Source organism: Callorhinus ursinus, unplaced genomic scaffold (genome assembly GCF_003265705.2).
Source record: "Callorhinus ursinus isolate GAN/ISIS: 27379988/994484 unplaced genomic scaffold, GSC_fseal_2.0 scaffold9, whole genome shotgun sequence".
Lineage (NCBI taxonomy): Eukaryota > Metazoa > Chordata > Mammalia > Carnivora > Otariidae > Callorhinus > Callorhinus ursinus.
This window is the reverse complement of record NW_027397071.1, coordinates 61,326,101-61,344,759: the sequence shown is the minus strand read 5'-3', so window position 1 is coordinate 61,344,759 and position 18,659 is coordinate 61,326,101. Positions and strand designations below refer to the sequence as shown.

General features: G+C 38.1%; 2 protein-coding genes across 8 annotated transcripts in view; one reads left to right on the top strand and one right to left on the bottom strand.

Annotated features, from left to right (window-relative positions):
• FAF1 (Fas associated factor 1) overlaps positions 1 to 18,659 on the bottom strand; it is a 487,148-nt gene that overhangs the window by 444,037 nt on the left and 24,452 nt on the right. The gene's annotated exons all lie outside the window — the stretch shown is intronic.
• LOC112823829 (small ribosomal subunit protein RACK1-like) lies at positions 16,916 to 18,045 on the top strand. The gene has a single exon (XM_073896764.1). The coding sequence runs from the start codon at positions 16,931 to 16,933 to the stop codon at positions 17,984 to 17,986; it is 1,056 nt and encodes a 351-aa protein (XP_073752865.1). The 5' UTR covers positions 16,916 to 16,930; the 3' UTR covers positions 17,987 to 18,045.

Genomic DNA, 18,659 nt, shown 5'->3' with positions numbered 1-18,659 from the left:
CTTTCTTTTCCCCTGGTTACTGGTCTTTTCTGATTTGTTTAGAGTATATTTGCTGGGGACGTTGTTAACCTGTTAGCATTTTGTTCTCTCATTCATCTCTTCTCCTCTGGACAAAATGACAAGACGAAAAAAATCACCTCAGCAAAAAGAACAAGAGATAGTACCGTCAGCCAGGGACCTACTCAATACGGATATTACTACGATGCCGAACCTAGAGTTCAGAATCATGACTTTAAAGATACTAGCTGGGCTTGAAAAAAGCGTGGAAGTTATTAGAGAAACCCTTTCTGGAGAAATAAAAGAACTAAAATCTAACCAAGTCGAAATCAAAAAGGCTATTAATGAGGTGCAATCAAAACTGGGGGCACTAACTGCTAGGATAAATGAGGCAGAAGAGAGAATCAGCGATATAAAAGACCAAATGATGGAAAATAAAGAGGCTGAGAAAAAGAGAGAGAAACAAATACAGGATCCCGAGGGCAGAATTCGAGAGATAAGCGACACGATAAGATGAAATAACATTAGAATAATTGGGATCCCAGAAGAAGAAGAAAGAGAGAGAGGGGCAGAAGGTATATTGGAGCAAATTATAGCAGAGAACTTCCCTAATGTGAGGAAGGAAACAGGCATCAAAATCCAGGAGGCACAGAGAACCCCTCTCAAAATCAATAAAAATAAGTCAACACCCCGACATCTAATAGTAAAACTTACGAGTCTCAGAGACAAAGAGAAAATCCTGAAAGCAGCTCGGGAGAAGAGATATGTAACCTACAATGGTAGAAATATTAGATTGGCAACAGACCTATCCACAGAGACCTGGCAGGCCAGAAAGGCCTGGCATGATGTCTTCAGAGCACTAAACGAGAAAAATATGCAGCCAAGAATACTATATCCAGCTAGGCTCTCACTCAAAATTGAAGGAGAGATAAAAAGCTTCCGGGACAAACAAAACTAAAGGAATTTGCAAACACGAAACCAGCCCTCCAAGAAATATTGAAAGGGGTCCTCTAAGCAAAGAGAGCCTAAAAGCAGCACAGATCAAAAAGGAACAGAGACAATATACAGTAACAGTCACCTTACAGGCAATACAATGGCACTAAATTCATACCTTTCAATAATTACCCTGAATGTAAATGGGCTAAATGCCCCAATCAAAAGACACAGGCTATCAGATAGGATTAAAAAACAAGACCCATCGATATGCTGTCTGCAAGAAACTCATTTTAGACCCAAAGACACCCAGACTGAAAATGAGGGGGTGGAAAACCATTTACCATGCTAACGGACACCAAAAGAAAACTGGGGTGGCAATCCTTATATCAGAAAACTTAGATTTTAAAACAAAGACTGTAATAAGAGATGAGGAAGGACACTATATCCTACTTAAAGGGTCTATCCAACAAGATCTAACAATTGTAAATATCTATGCCCCGAACATGGGAGCAGCCAATTATATAAGGCAATTAATAACAAAAGCGAAGGAACACATTGACAGCAATACAATAATAGTAGGGGATTTTAACACCCCCCTGACTGAAAAGGACAGATCATCTAAGCAAAAGATCAACAAGGAAATAAAGACTTTAAATGACACACTGGACCAAATGGACTTCACAGACATATTCAGAACATTCCATCCCAAAGCAACAGAATACACATTCTTCTCTAGTGCCCATGGAACATTCTCCAGAATTGATCACATCCTAGGTCACAAATCAGGTCTCAACCGGTACCAAAAGACTGGGATGATTCCCTGCCTATTTTCAGACCACAATGCTTTGAAACTAGAACTCAATCACAAGAGGAAAGTCGGAAAGAACTCAAATACATGGAGGCTAAAGAGCACATCCTACTAAAGAATGAATGGGTCAACCAGGAAATTAAAGAAGAATTTAAAAAATTCATGGAAACCAATGAAAAAGAAAACACAACTGTTCAAAATCTTTGGGATACAGCAAAGGCAGTCCTGAGAAGAAAGTATATAGCAATACAAGCCTTTCTCAAGAAACAAGAAAGGTCTCAAATACACAACCTAACCCTACCCCTAAAGGAGCTGGAGAAAGAACAGCAAGTAAGCCTAAACCCAGCAGGAGAAGAGAAATAATAAAGATCAGAGCAGAAATCAATGAAATAGAAACCAAAAAAACAGTAGAACAGATCAACGAAACTAGGAGCTGGTTCTTTGAAAGAATTAACAAGATTGATAAACCCCTGGCCAGACTTATCAAAAAGAAAAGAGAAATGACCCAAATCAAAAAAATCATGAATGAAAGAGGAGAGATCACAACCAACACCAAAGAAATACAAACAATTATAAGAACATATTATGAGCAACTCTATGCCAGCAAATTAGATAACCTGGAAGAAATGGGTGCATTCCTAGAGATGTATCAACTACCAAAATTGAACCAGGAAGAAATAGAAAACCTGAACAGACCTATAACCACTAAGGAAATTGAAGCAGTCATCAAAAATCTCCCAACAAACAAAAGCCCCAGGCCAGATGGCTTCCCAGGGGAATTCTATCAGACATTTAAAGAAGAATTAACACCTACTGTCCTGAAACTGTTCCAAAAAATAGAAATGGAAGGAAAACTTCCAAACTTGTTTTATGAGGCCAGCATTACCTTGATCCCCAAACCAAAGACCCCATCAAAAAGGAGAATTACAGACCAATATCCTTGATGAACATGGATGCAAAAATTCTCACCAAAATACTAGCCAATAGGATCCAACAGTACATTAAAAGGATTATTCACCATGACCAAGTGGGATTTATCCCTGGGCTGCAAGGCTGGTTCAAGATCTGCAAATCAATCAACGTGATACAATACATTAACAAAAGAAAGAACAAGACTCATATGATCCTCTCAATAGATGTAGAAAAAGCATTTGACAAAGTACAGCATCCTTTCTTGATCAAAACTCTTCAGAGTATAGGGATAGAGGGTACCTACCTCAATATCATAAAAGTCATCTATGAAAAACCTACAGCCAATATCATTCTTAATGGGGAAAAGCTGAGAGCCTTTCCCCTAAGGTCAGGAATGCGGCAGGGATGTCCACTATCACCACTGCTATTCAACATAGTATTAGAAGTCCTAGTTACAGCAATCAGACAACAAAAAGAAATCAAAGGCATCCAAATCGGCAAAGAGGAAGTCAAACTCTCACTCTTTGCAGATGATATGATACTGTATGTGGAAAACCCAAAAGACTCCACCCCAAAACTGCTAGAACTCATCCAGGAATTCAGTAAAGTAGCAGGATATAAAATCAATGCACAGAAATCAGTGGCATTCCTATACACCAACAACAAGACAGAAGAGAGACAAATCAAGGAGTTGATCCCATTTACAATTGCACCCAAAACCATAAGATACCTAGGAATAAAGCTAACCAAAGAGGCAAAGGATCTGTACTCAGAAAACTATAAAGTACTCATGAAAGAAATGGAAGAAGACACAAAGAAATGGAAAAACGTTCCATGCTCAGGGATTGGAAGAACAAACATTGTGAAGATGTCAGTGCTACCTAGAACAATCTACACATTCAATGCAATCCCCATCCAAATACCATCCCCTTTTTTCAAAGAAATGGAACAAATAATCCTAAAATTTGTATGGAACCAGAAGAGACCCCGAATAGCCAGAGGAATATTGAAAAAGAAAAGCAAAGCAGGCGGCATCACAATTCCATACTTCCAGCTCTATTACAAAGCTGTCATCATCAAGACAATATGGTACTGGCACAAAAACAGACACATAGATCAATGGAACAGAATCGAGAGCCCAGAAATGGACCCTCAACTCTATGGTCAACTCATCTTTGACAAAGCAGGAAAGAATGTCCAATGGAAAAAAGACAGTCTCTTCAACAAATGGTGTTGGGAGAATTGGACAGCCCCATGCAGAAGAATGAAACTGGACCATATCCTTGCAGCACACAGAAAAATAGACTCCAAATGGTTCAAAGACCTAAGTGTGAGACAGGAATCCATCAACATCCTAAAGGAGAACACAGGTAGCAACCTCTTCGACCTCAGCCGCAGCAACTTCTTCCTAGAAACATCGCCACAGGCAAGGGAAGCAAGGGCAAAAATGAACTATTGGGATTTCATCAAGATAAAAAGCTTTTGCACAGCAAAAGAAACAGTCCACAAAACCAAAAGACAGCCGACAGAATGGGAGAAAATAATTGCCAATGACATATCAGACAAAGGGCTAGTATCCAAAATCTATAAAGAACTTATCAAACTCAACACCCAAAGAACAAATAATCCAATCAAGAAATGGGCAGAAGACATGAACAGACATTTTTCCAAAGAAGACGTCCAAATGGCCAACAGGCACATGAAAAAGTGCTCAACATCGCTCGGCATCAGGGAAATCCAAATCAAAACCTCAATGAGATACCACCTCACACCAGTCAGAATGACTAAAATGAACAAGTCAGGAAACGACAGATGTTGGCGGGGATGCGGAGAAAGGGGAACCCTCCTACACTGTTGGTGGGAATGCAGGCTGGTGCAACCACTCTGGAAAACAGTATGGAGGTTCCTCAAACAGTTGAAAATAGAGCTACCATACGATCCAGCAATTGCGCTACTGGGTATTTACCACAAAGATACAAATGTGGGATCGGAAGGGGTACGTGCACCCCAATGTTTATAGCAGCAATGTCCACAATAGCCAAACTGTGGAAAGAGCCAAGATGTCCATCGACAGATGAATGGACAAAGAAGATGTGGTATAATGGAATATTATGCAGCCATCAAAAGGAATGAGATCTTGCCATTTGCAACGATGTGGATGGAACTGGAGGGTGTTATGCTGAGTGAAATAAGTCAATCAGAGATAAGACGTATCATATGACCTCACTGATATGAGGAATTCTTAATCTCAGGAAACAAACTGAGGGTTGCTGGAGTGATGGAGTTGGGAGGGATGGGGTGGCTGGGTGATAGACACTGGGGAGGGTATGTGCTATGGTGAGCGCTGTGAATTGTGCAAGACTGTTGAATCACAGATCTGTACTTCCAAAACAAATAATGCAACATATTTTTAAAAAAAAGAAAAAGAAGAAGATAGCAGGAGGGGAAGAATGAAGGGGAGTAAGTTGGAGGGGGAGATGAACTACGAGAGACGATGGACTCTGAAAAACAAACTGAGGGTTCTAGAGGGGAGGGGTGTGGGGAGATGGGTTATCCTGGTGATGGGTATTAAAGAGGGCACATTCTGCGTGGAGCACTGGGTGTTATGCACAAACAATGAATCATGGAACACTACATCAAGAACTAATGATGTAATGTATGGTGATTAACATAACAATAAAAAATTTTTAAAAAAGAGCTGGATCTTCAGGCAGCAGCTATCGGAGTAAATATATCTCTTTCACGAAAAGATTGGGGATCGGTATATCTGTCTGCACTGGGGTGACAGCCACTTAAGAACTGTTTCTTTGCTACCTTCCCACTGAACCCATGAACACAAGCCCTGCTGGCCACCAGAGCCAGGCTATCATCATACATGTCCCTGTACAACAGCCACAAAAGCTGGGCTGCCAGATGTGTGCACAAGCTCCTTTCATGGATCCACCAGTGATATGGCACAACGCAGAGAGTAAGTGTGAAGATGGCACCCATCAGCCTCCCCATTCTCTGGAGAGTAATGCAGTTTGCTCCCTGATTTGTGTTAAAAAAAAAAAAAAAAAAAAAAAAGCCTGCCCCTCAGACTGCAGTACTATAATATGCAAACAGGCCTCTTTCACAAAAAGTCTAGGCATTGCTGTCTGCTGCCTCTGTCCATGCCCTGGAGGATTGCTGGTTAAAAACTGTTTCTGTTTGTTACAGTCCTGTGTACTCATGAATGCAAGCCATGCTGGCCACAAGAGCCAGGCAATCAAGGGGCATCCCTGGTCAGTTGCTGCAAAAACCTTGGTGCCAGATGTGTGCGTGAGCTCCCTTCTGAGATAGTGAAGACCTGGTGCAGGGCAGAGGATGAGCAGGAAGATAGTGCCTGCTAGCCTCTGTGGTCTCTGGAGACTACTGCAGTTGGCCCCTAGATAGGTCTTAAATTAGAAGCCTGCCCCCCAGACTGAAGCTTTTAAGAGGGACTCTTTCACGTTAAGACTAGGTACGTTTCAGTCTGCTACCTGTGTGCTTGGTCCTGGGGGATTAGCTACAGTGAGTCAACAAAAGCCCTTCAAGAGCTGCCTCTGAGTTCACTATAGCCTTGTGGGTCTCATGAACACAAGCTCTATTTTCTTTTAAAGCAGGATGTTTTGGGGGCACATCCCTCAAATGGAAGTCTTAGAAGTTGGGGCACCAGATGTGGGATCCAAAACCTTTTCTTTTCAGGAAGAAGCTGGGAGTTGTTCCTTCCCTCCCAGGTATGTTGCTAACCAGGAGTTAGTTTTTATGGTAAGACTGTTTCTCAGCCTCTCCTAATCTTTTTTGATGAATTTTATCTCATTTACCAATGAGTAGGAGTCACTCAGCTTGTTTCCATATTTCTTTCAAAGGGAATGTTTCCATATGTGGCTGTAGACTTGGTGTGTCCATGAGAATAGCTGAGTTGAGCCCCCTATGTCACCATCTCAAACCGGTAAACTACATGCCAATTCTAATCCTCATAAATTAGGTAAATACTGCACAGAGGAAAAACTCCATCTATAGTTCTGTCTGAGATATTGAGGCATACACACATACACGCGCGCACACGCACAAATGCATATTTGTATATATATTCTCCATATATGTATGTATATAGAGAATGGTTCTCAGACAGCAAGACTGCTTTAATACTTAAAACATTTTTCCATAGACTAATTCTAGAGTCTTTATTCTTTCTCCCTAACACACTGCCTTTTAGGAAGAATACTTATAAATCAACAAACTTTCAAACAAAGTAAAATAAAACAAAAAACTTTAACTGGTATGTTTCATACATTGTTGGGGGAATTTTAAATGGTAAACCACTTCGAATAACCATTAGGCACTTTCTTAAACAGTTAATACATTACCTTATGACCCAGCAATTCCACTTCTAAGTATTTATTCAAGAGAAATAAAAACCTTCATAAAATGAATATCCACAAAAAGATTTATATAAGAATGTTAATATCAGCTTTATCCATAAACAAATGAACAAATTGTGATGTATTTATACAATAGACTACTACTCAGTAGTAAAAAGGAATGCATTTTTGATTCATGCCTCAACATGGATAAATCTCAAAAATATTATGTTGAGCGAGACAGGAAATAAGAAAAACATGTATGCTATATGATTCCATATACATGATATTCTAAAGTAGGAAAATCTTATCTATGGTAACAGAAATGAGAATAGCAAGTGCTTCTAGAGACTGGAGAAATGACAGGAAAGGACATGAGGAAGCCTTTTAAAGTGAGAGGAATGTTCTATATCTTAACTGGAGTTATTATTTCATGAATATACTTTTATTGACATTTATAAAACTGTACTATTAAGATCTGTGCATTTTATCTTATGGAGTATACCTCAACAACAACAAGAAAGGGTAGTATAAGAAAAAAAAACTAATGAAAGACGGGTCTCCCCAACCTTATTTCACTTCATGCCTTCATTTAATCATTCAAAAATATTTACTGAGCATCAACTGTGTTCTAGGTTCAGGAGATACAGTGAATAAAAATATTGAAAATGTTGCTCTCATTACACATGCATTGTAAGGGGGCGATACAGACAATAAACAAGGTTTAAGTATTTTAAATACACACAATAAGATAATGATAAATTAAGGATTACAGCAAGGAAGGGGGATATGAAACATTGGGAAGGGATTGAAATTTCTGATAAGAGTGCCCAAGTAAGACCAACATTAAGAAGATAACTTTGAGGGACGCCTGGGTGGCTCAGTTGGTTAAGCATCTGCCTTCAGTTCAGGTCATGATCCCAGCGTCCTGGATCGAGCGCCATGTCGGGCCCCCTCAGTGGGGAGCCTGCTTGTCCCTCTCCCTCTGCCTCCCCTATGCTCTCTCTCTCTCTCAAATAAATAATCTTTTAAAAAAAAAAAAAGGTAACTTTGGGGCTTGTATCTATGACTTGATTCTGGAATATGACTGAATGTGGCATTATGACAATTCTGAACCTAGGCCTTTATGAGTTTCTGCTTGCCCTCTTATATCTGTATTCATCACAGATGTGAACCCAGATAATCACTGGGTTATCTGTAGTCCCTTAAGAGGATGACAGAATGAATATGCATGTAACATTTCTGAGCTCCAACCTGCTCAGGAGATAGTCCAATAAGACCTCAAACATGAAGCAGAGCCACCCACACAAACAGCCTAGATCAGACAACTCACAGCAAATGCCTGAATGAAAGTAAATAATTGTTTTAAGCCACTGAATTTAGGGTGGTTTGCTGTTCAACGACAGCATCAGTTTGGAATGAAATACTATTTAGGATTTACATTTAAAAAAAAATACTCTAGTAGGCCACCTGGCTGGCTCAGTCGGAAGAGTTTACAACTCTTTGTTATGTTAATCACCATACATTACATCATTAGTTTTTGATGTAGTGTTCCATGATTCATTGTTTGAGTATAACACCCAGTGCTCCATTCAGTAGTCCCCTCTTTAATACAGCTCTTGATCTCAGGGTCATGAATTCAAGCCCCATGCTGAGGCTAGATCTACTTACGTAAATAAACTTTAAAAAAAATAAAATAAAAATAAAAAATGACTGAAGCAGTACTATACAATTATAAAAAGGAATGAGCAACTGTTCTATATATTACAATGAAGAGACTTCCAGAATATACCCTTGAGTGAAAAAAAAAAAAAGCTGTAGAAAAGGTGGTGTACGATACCATCATTTATTTAAGACTGATAGGAATATAAAAATATAAACATAGTCACTTTTACTTTTTTCAGTGGGAAAATAAAGGACTTTTTAATGTTAAAATAAGGAGGAAAAGGGAAAAGAAGTTAGAATTCTTTGACTACGATTCGTAGATTTCACTTTGTAACCATGTAAATATTTAACAACAAAAGATGTTTAAAGGATTCTCAAAGATAGAGTAACAGTGGCTAGCAACAGTGACTCTGGGTATGGAGCCTGCTTAAGAATTTTCCTTCTCCCAGGCGCCTGGGTGGCTCAGTTGGTTGGGCGACTGCCTTCAGCTCAGGTCATGATCCTGGAGTCCCGGAATCGAGTCCCGCATCGGGCTCCCTGCTCAGCGGGGAGTCTGCTTCTCCCTCTGACCCTCCCCCCTCTCATGTGCTCTCTCTCTCTCTTTCTCACTCTCTCAAATAAATAAAATCTTTAAAAAAAAAAAAAAGGAATTTTCCTTCTCCCCCTCCCTCTGCTCTTCCGCCCCCAACAAAAAAAACAAAAACAAACAAAAAAAAAAAGCCATTTATTTAAGCCTTTGGTATTGCTTAGTTGTGCTGAGAGTTTCCTACCAATCTCACTGAAGCCAACTTTTCAAATCTCCCAGTGGATTTCATTTTAGAGTCTACCACCCCAAGTACACAGACCGTCCCACTTACATTACAAATGGTTCTAATATAATAGTTTATATTTCACTTTTCCCTATTCAAGCAAAGATGAATAGCCAGTTTCCAAATACCTACTGATACTAATGCACCCACCAAACAACTAAAAAATTACATCATCATTAGTAGCCTTGAAGCCTTCAGAGTGCTACTTCCTAATCACTTTCCTTTTTCCACTAAGTTAACTATTACCCTGAATTTTACCTTATTATCTTGCTTTTCTTAAGAAAAATCTCTTCCCATGAATGGGTAAAACAACCATGAAACTTATATATGAACTAATAATATTTAGAAAATACAAGACTTATTATTCACTTATTCATTATATTTATTAAGCACCGATTCTATTCCAGGCTTAAGAAGCTCATAGTTTGGTCAGAGAAACATAACAGGAGTGATGGGAGGAAGGAAGAGGTAGAGAAGAAGAGATAAAACAGGGAAAGAGCAGTCATGCTAGGAAACTAAAATTAATTCACTTTTATTAAAACATAGATTTTTAATTAAGAATTGTGGGAAATGAAAGAAGAGTAACAGATGAGTTGTCTTCACATTATGAGAAAAATCAGATATATCCAAGGGATACTCAAAAGCAGAGCACTTAGAGGACTGGAGCACAACACAGAGCAGACTATTACTGTCAGTGCTACAATGGTAAGGACAATTTGATTTCAAGAAGGTCATCAACTTCAGAAAGAGGAGAGAGGCCTTGAGCAGCAACATGACAAGTCTCTATCACAGCATGGGGGCAGCATAGTAGACAAAAGTATTATCACTCCTACATCAGGTTTACCTGGGATGCTTATTAAAATACTGGTTTTTAGACTCTGCCTTGCACTACTGAATCAGACTTTCTGGAAGTAGGGCTCTAGTTTACTAACCATCTCAGGTGGTTCTTATACCAATTAAAGTTTGAGAACCACCAGTACAATGAAAACAGAGCATTGCCTACCTCCTAATCCCCAGCTGGCTATTTTCAAGTAAGCCACTTAAACTCAGTGCAAAAGTTTTCCTGTTGTTAAAAAGAACTACTGGGGTACCTGGCTGGCTCAGTCATAAAGCATGCAACTCTTGATCTCAGGGTCATGAGTTCAAGCCCACGTTGGGCACAGAGGCTTGCTTACTTACCTATATACATACATACACACATACATACCTAAAAAAGTAAAAATGAAAATCAAGGCTACTGAATTACACTATTTTAAATTTTATCAAGCATTGCTTTTCTGTTATTATTCTTTTTAACATCATTAGTCTGAGTAGAACCTACATAGATGCTTTTATTGACAATGTATGTGTACTAAGAAAAATAAAGCATGTCTCTACTATTTCCCAAAATAAGCTGCCATATGATTCTGTACTAATGTAATCTACTCACAAATTGGTCAATGCAAATAAATGCCAAACAGTACCACAGTGCAGATGCACACACATTTTATCACACAGCAGTTTGATATTAGGAAATACTAACAATCATTGACCCAGTTTCAGTTTCTTAAATAACTTTTCTTTGAAAGTTTTTCTTAAAACTTTAAATTTTTCTTTAAAAAAAATCTCAAAATGTAGAAGCTCCACCAAAATTGAATTGTATCAATTCAATATCTATCTTTCATACAAACATCTCCTTCATATAAGTTGTACATGCATTCAATTCACAAAAATGAACCAGGCACTATTGTTAAGTTGGGGAACTCAAGTCTTGAAAATCCTTTATTATTATGACACTGCATTTTTAAGGTATTTCTAAAAATACTTATAAATATGCTTCTACCGCCTAGTATAGCACTTATCATAGTATTACAATTGCTGGTTTATGTGCCTCTACCTCCCACTAAACTGTAAATGCCAAAAATGCACAGATCACTGACCATCATGGTCAGTGTTGTAACCCCTATGCATAGCAAATTGCCCGGCACATACTAAATCAGTCAATTAATAGTTGTTGAAAGGATAAATGGATGGACGAATTTCATAGAAATACACTTCTTATGCACTCACTGTTCAAGTATTTTAGACACATTAATTCATAACCCTCTCAACATCCTCACAAAATTAAGTACTACTGAGGAAACAAGCTCAAAGAGATCAAACAGCTTTACCAAATTGCTCAGCTACTCAGTAGCAGAACCAGAATTTGAATCTAGAGCCAGAACATCAAAGTGATCAATCTTTCCACTACAACCCTGCAAATTTCGTCAAGATGTTAACATAAAAAAGGAAGAGTACTTGTACCACAGTCTTAGGAAGGCTTGGGTTGTTCCCGAGTTTCATCAAGAAGAATAAACTGTCAGCAGCAAAAGTATCAATCAAACTAATCACATTAATATAACTTAAGTTCTAACAAAAGGGTACACCAAATATAAGGAAAGAAGATTCAGAAAGTAAGAATTTGTCCATTACTGACCAAAAAAGTTACTATAAAGATATCTTAAAGATACTAAAAGATAGTATTCATGGAACTAATTGCATGAATATCTCAACACTAGAAATAAAGCAAGAATAATTCCCTAGACTTAGCATAGCCTGGGTAAGCCATCCTCTAAACCACTCGAGGTACTTTGTTCTGCTCTGCTTCCTTACTTACCAATCCATATTCTGATAACCAAACTGGTTTCTCAGATATCCTAATACCAGGAAGAGAATGTCTGAATAACGATTACAAGTACTGTGGTCAATATAAAAGTGTCTATCCTGTTGTAAATTAATATTCTAGTTAACAAATCTGCCTCCTGTGAAGCTGTTATTTCGAACCAATTCCCCAGAACATTATCACTGATGGGTAACAGATAAAGAACAAATAGTCTGCAGAGCAAAGAACCAAACCACAGAATTGGGATAAATTGGCCAATCTCTCTCATTACTTGAGTCACATTTCACAAAAATACCCAAACCTTGCATTTACAACTATGATTCAATTTTAGCAAAATCTTAAAGTTAGATCTTTTTCTCCATTCACTTTCAAGTATGCCAAACGGAATTTTGCTTATGATACCACAGGCATAAAAATAAGTATACAAAATTATACAGGCCAATAAAAAGCACTTTTTGATATAAGCAAAATTTCCCCCTAAATAAGCAAATGATAATAAGCAGAGTCAATTACTGCTAGTCTCGAACTGTCCACTATCAATTTTTCACACTTAGCCCACAAACTGCTTTTCCAAAATTACTAAAATTAGGGCTTCAAAACAAAAAGTCTGAGAGATTTACTTAGGATTTAATCACATTCCATTTTGATATGTGAGAGAAAAAGCCAAAAGGTAACTTGGATTTTAAGCCTTTAAGGCTTAAAGTCCCTCATATATGAAGTCCTGTAAAAACACAATTCTTCCTTTTCTCTTCTTTTATGATTCTGTCTATAACAATCATTTTGCATTTAATTCTACTCTGCCTTATACTATCATGTGCCTCATTGTGCTATTTATGAAAATCTGGAGGGCCCTCAAACATAATGCCAGTTTTCTACAAAATAACATTTAGTAAATTCTAGGCTTCTACAGGTTAGAAAGCTAAACACATTAGTAAAAAATAAAACAGCATAATTTTTGGCAGTCTTACAATATAAAAATTACACTTCAGGATCAGCCAGGGCACAAGACCTCAGAAAACACAACAAGCCCTAAGATAAAATAAAATGGCAAGACAGAGACTGAAAGAAAATATTCATAATACATATTATCAGATGACCTTCAAAAGCATTCAGTTGAGTGAAAGAAGTCAGATTAAGACTGTATGCTATATGATCTTTTATATGAGGTCCAGTAACAAGCAAGCTAATATATAGTGACAGAAATCAGACCTGTGATTTTCCAGGAAGCATGGGGATTGATTAGAAGACACCTTGAGGGGGGCACCTGGGTGGCTCAGTTAAGCGTCCAACTCTTGATTTCGACTCAAGTCATGATCTCAGGGCCCTGAGATCAAGCACCACATCAGGCTCCATGCTCAGTGGGAAGTCTGCTTAAGATTCTCTCTCTTCCTCTCCCTCTGCCACTCCCCCTGCTCGTACACCCACTCTCTCTCAAAATAAATAAATCTTAAAAAAAGGAAAAAAAGACGACAACTTGAGGGAACCTTTCTGGAGCAATAGAAATGTACTCTATCTTTATTGGGGGAATGGAATACTACTCAGCAATTTTTTAAACTACGTATCTATGAAAATATGGATGAAACACAAAAGAATTATGTTGAGGGAAAGAAATCCGATAAAAGGCAAAACTAATTTACAATGGTAGAAATCAGGACAGTGATTCCCTATGAGGCATGGGGACTGACTGGAGGAAACATGAGGGAATCTTTCTGGAGCAATCGGAATATTCTCTATCTTTGTTAGGGTGATGGTTAAAGGGGTATATACAGCTATAAAAACACCAAATTGCTTAAGATAAGTGCATGCCACTGAATGTGAATTTCACATAAATTAACATTTTTAAGTTATAAACATCCAAAGAAATGGACTTTTACTTATTAAAAAAGCAGAGTAATAAAATTATGAGATAAGAGAGACTTGATTTCCCTGATTTTCATACTTTGCCAAAATGTACTTATATACCCAACATGGTTTACCACTGCATCTAATTCCTCAATAAAAAATATACAGTGAAAAGGCAAAATAAAGAAATATTCAGATAAACAAAAGCTGAGAAAACTTCTCATCAATGGACCTTTCTTGCATACAAGAAATAGTAAAAAGTTTTTCATGCTGAAGGGAAGTGATATCAGATGGAAACTTTAATGTACACAGATTGCCAAAAATGGCAAATATGTGGGTAAATACATGATACTTCTTGTTTCTTAGATTCTTTAAAAGACAATTAACTCTTTAAAGCAAAAATAATGGCAATAAATTATGAGGTTGAAACAAGTAGAATACATGACAAGAATAAAACAAAGACTGGGACAGAATAAATAGAAGTATACCCTTATAAAGTTCTTACACTATTATACATAAAGTGGTATATAATTCAAGATACACGTGGTAAAGTAAGCCATTTATATTTTAATCTCTAGAACAACAAGGAAAAAAAACAAAAAGGTATGGCCAAGATGATCTCAGATTTATCTAAGCTAAAACTACATTTCTAAAAATTTCTTCCCTGAGTGGTTTCAGGTCAGGAGTGGCCATAATTTTAAAAAAATCTGTGCAAGATTTAGAAGGCAGATGAGAAGCAGCAGGCTTAACCACCCTCAAAAAGTCTAGACAGGGCACACGGTGCTATTGTAGCTCATTCAGGGTATCACTGATCTACTGACTTACCTCACTGATATGGAGCAGGAGATAGGTTCATAATTTCTCCAGATCTGGACTAATTTTCCTCACAAATATAAATGCAAAAGTCCAAGAATATATGTATACATGTGTATGTATATAATAATACATGTTTATAATATATATATTATAAAAAGGATAAACACATCATGACCAATGACCAAGTGGGGTTTCTTCCAGCAATGCAAATGATTTAACATCAGGAAATCAGTGTAACTGACCATAATAACAAAATAATGGAAAGAATCTATACGACTAAGTTGGAAAAGCATGTGACTCTTTTTTTTTTTTTATTCATGAGAGGCAGAGAGAGAGAGAGAGGCAGAGGGAGAAGCAAGCTCCCAAGGAGCAGGGAGCCCGATGCGGGACTTGATCCCAAGACCCTGGGATCGTGACCTGAGCCGAAGGCAGACGCTTAACCATCTGAGCCACCCAGGCGCCCAAAGCATGTGACTCTTGATCTCAGGGTCATGAGTTCAAGCCCTACGCTGGTTGCAGAGATTACTAAAAATAAATAAACTTAAACAATATGTATCTGACAATATTTAACGCTCACTTGTAATAAAAAAATTTTAGCAAACTAGGAACAAAAGAAAATTCCTCAACTTGATGAAAGAAATCTATAAAAAACCTACACTAACACTATACTTAATAGTGAAAGACCAAAACTTTCTTCCTAAGATTGGGAACAAAGGTAAGGATGTTTGCTATCACTACTTCTATTCAGCATATATGGGAGATCCTACCTAACCGATGTGATAAAGCAAAAAAAAGGCTGTAAGTGCTAAAGAAGATATCTTTTATCACAGATAAATGACTGTATATAGAACATCTTCTGCATTCTTTAAAAAGAAAAACCTCTTACACTGATAAATAAGGTCACAAAATAAAAAATAAGCACATGAAAAAGTCTACCACATCCTCAAAAAATTAAACATAATACTGTCATTTGATCCAACAATTCCACTTTTGGGTATACCCAAAAGAACTGAAAGCAAAACTTGAATAGTTATTTGTACATTCATGTTCACAGATGCACTGTTCACAATAGTCAAAAGGTGGAAATCACCCAAATGTCCACTGACAGATGAATGGATAAACAAAATGTGGTATATGCAAACAACAGATTATTCAGTCTTAAGAAGGCAGGAAATTCTGACATATGCTTGTAACATGGATAAACCTTGAGGTCATTATACTAAGTAATATAAGCCAGACACAAAAGGACAAATATTACATGATTCCACTTATATGAGGTACCTAGAACAGTCAGATCCATTAGAAATAGAAAGTAGAACGGTGGTTGCCAGGGACTAGAAGAAGAGGGGTATGAAGAGTTAATGTTTAACTGGTATAGAATTTTAATTCAAGAAAATGGAAAAATTTGGGGCACCTGGGTAGCTCAGCCAGTTAAGCATCTGCCTTCAGCTCAGGGTCCTGGGATCAAGCCCCATGTCAGGCTCCCTGCTCAGCAGGGATTCTGATTCTCTCTCTCTCTCCCTCTGCCCCCCCCACACGTGCTTGCTCTCTAATAAATATTTTTTAAAAATGTAAAAATTCTAGAAAGATGGTGGTGATGGTGCACAATGTGACTGTACTTAATGCCACTGAATTCTACTCTTACAAATGGTTTTAAAAAATTATGTATATTTAACCACAAATTTTTTTAAAAAGCCTATTGTATGGTTTCCTGCATGTAATGTTTAAAAGCAGGCAAAACTAATATATATGTTAGATTCAAAGTACTGGGGTTATCCTAGAGCATGAGGGGATAATGACTAGAAGAAGCCTTCTGAAGTTGTACTTATATTGTTTTCTTAACCTGAGCGTTGGTTTCATGGGTGTATTCATTTTGTGCAAGTTCATGAATCTTTTATGATTTGTATTCTTTGCTATGTGAGTATATACCACAACATTTTGTTTGTTTTTTGTTTGCTTCAATTAATGACAGTTGTGATATTGCTGAGGTGAGGATCTAGATCATGATCACAGCTAGACTGGTTTCAGGAGCAAGTCACCTGTCTAGTAAGTGAGCCCTGATGAGAGTACAACATCACTTTACAGTGCACATTTATTGCATGCTATTTGTCTTTGGCACATACAGTACAATTTTTCTGAAATGATAAAAATACTGTTTCTAGGTAGCAGCTGCGTTGCTGGTCTCTCTGAACTATCCAATTCCATCCTTGTTGCCGTGGCGACACCCGCACTCGCCGCTGCCATGACTGGGCAGATGACACTTCGTGGCACCCTCAAGGACCACAATGGCTGGGTGACTCAGATCACAACCACTCCCCAGTTCCCGGACATGATACTGTCCGCCTCTCAAGATAAGACCATCATCACGTGGAAGCTGACAAGGGATGAGACTAACTATGGCATCCCGCAGCATGCTCTTCGGAGTCATTCCCACTTTGTTAGTGACGTGGTCATCTCTTCAGATGGCCAATTTGCCCTCTCGGGCTCCTGGGATGGAACTCTTCGTCTTTGGGATCTCACAACGGGTACCACCACACGCAGATTTGTAGGACATACCAAGGATGTGCTGCGTATGGCCTTCTCCTCCGACAACTGGCAAATTGTTTCTGGCTCCCGAGATAAAACTATCAAGTTGTGGAATACTCTGGGTGTATGCAAATATGCTGTCCAGGATGAGAGCCATTCGGAGTGGGTATCTTGTGTCCGATTTTCACCCAACAGCAGCAATCCCATTATTGTGTCCTGTGGCTGGGACAAGCTGGTCAAGGTATGGAACTTGGCAAACTGCAAGCTGAAGACCAATCACATCGGCCACACGGGCTACCTAAACACTGTAAATGTCTCTCCAGATGGATCCCTCTGCGCTTCTGGAAGGAAAGATGGCCAAGCCATGCTGTGGGATCTCAACGAAGGCAAGCACCTTTATACACTTGATGGTGGGGACATCATCAATGCCCTGTGCTTCAGTCCTAACCGATACTGGCTCTGTGCTGCCACGGGCCCCAGCATCAAGATCTGGGACCTAGAAGGCAAGATCACTGTAGATGAACTAAAGCAAGAAGTTATCAGTACCAGCCGCAAGGCAGAGCCACCCCAGTGTACCTCTCTGGCCTGGTCTGCTGATGGCCAGACTCTGTTTGCCGGCTACACAGACAACCTGGTGCATGTGTGGCAGGTGACCATTGGCACCCGCTAGAAATATGGCAGAGCTCTAGGAATAAAACATTGGTTTTCTGACTTTAAAAAAAAAAAAAATAGTTTCTATTCCAAAAATAGTCTCAAAAGGAAAGTCAACTTCTGTTAATGACAGAAGTAAACAAAATGAAGAGGTCCAACAAAGTAATGTGGAAGTCTGTTAAGTATATAAAGAAAAGAATGTCAAGGATATATATAGACGTGTTAAAAAGATTTTTCTACACCTCAAAGCATTCCCAAGGCCCAGTTGCTTATAGTCTCAGTTGCATTAATTATTTAGAATAAAAATATTATGCATTTAAAAAAAACTGGTCAGGTGTTCTCAATTTAAAAGCTGTGAAGGCAAAAAAAATTAGGCTTTTATTTTTACTTTGATCAAAACAAGGAACGTTTAACACCATTAGGAAACAATACTCTCAATAATATCCTCATATATATCTAAAACTAATATAGTTCTCAAAACACAAAAAAGTTATTTCACTGTTCATATAATTTATATGCAGGAAAGCAGAAAATGTGTGCCCAAAAGTGCTATTAAGTTCTGACTTGAGTTAACAGTATATAAACTATCCTAGACATTAAAAAATTATACTGGAGCATGAATTCTGCATGTCTTATGAGTGTATGTGAAATAGAAAAATTTATTGAGTTGATAAAGGTATATGGATCAATAT

Coding starts and splice junctions, on each gene's coding strand:
- LOC112823829 (XM_073896764.1), top strand. CDS start 16,931: ATGATAAAAATACTGTTTCTAGGTAGCAGCTGCGTTGCTGGTCTCTCT.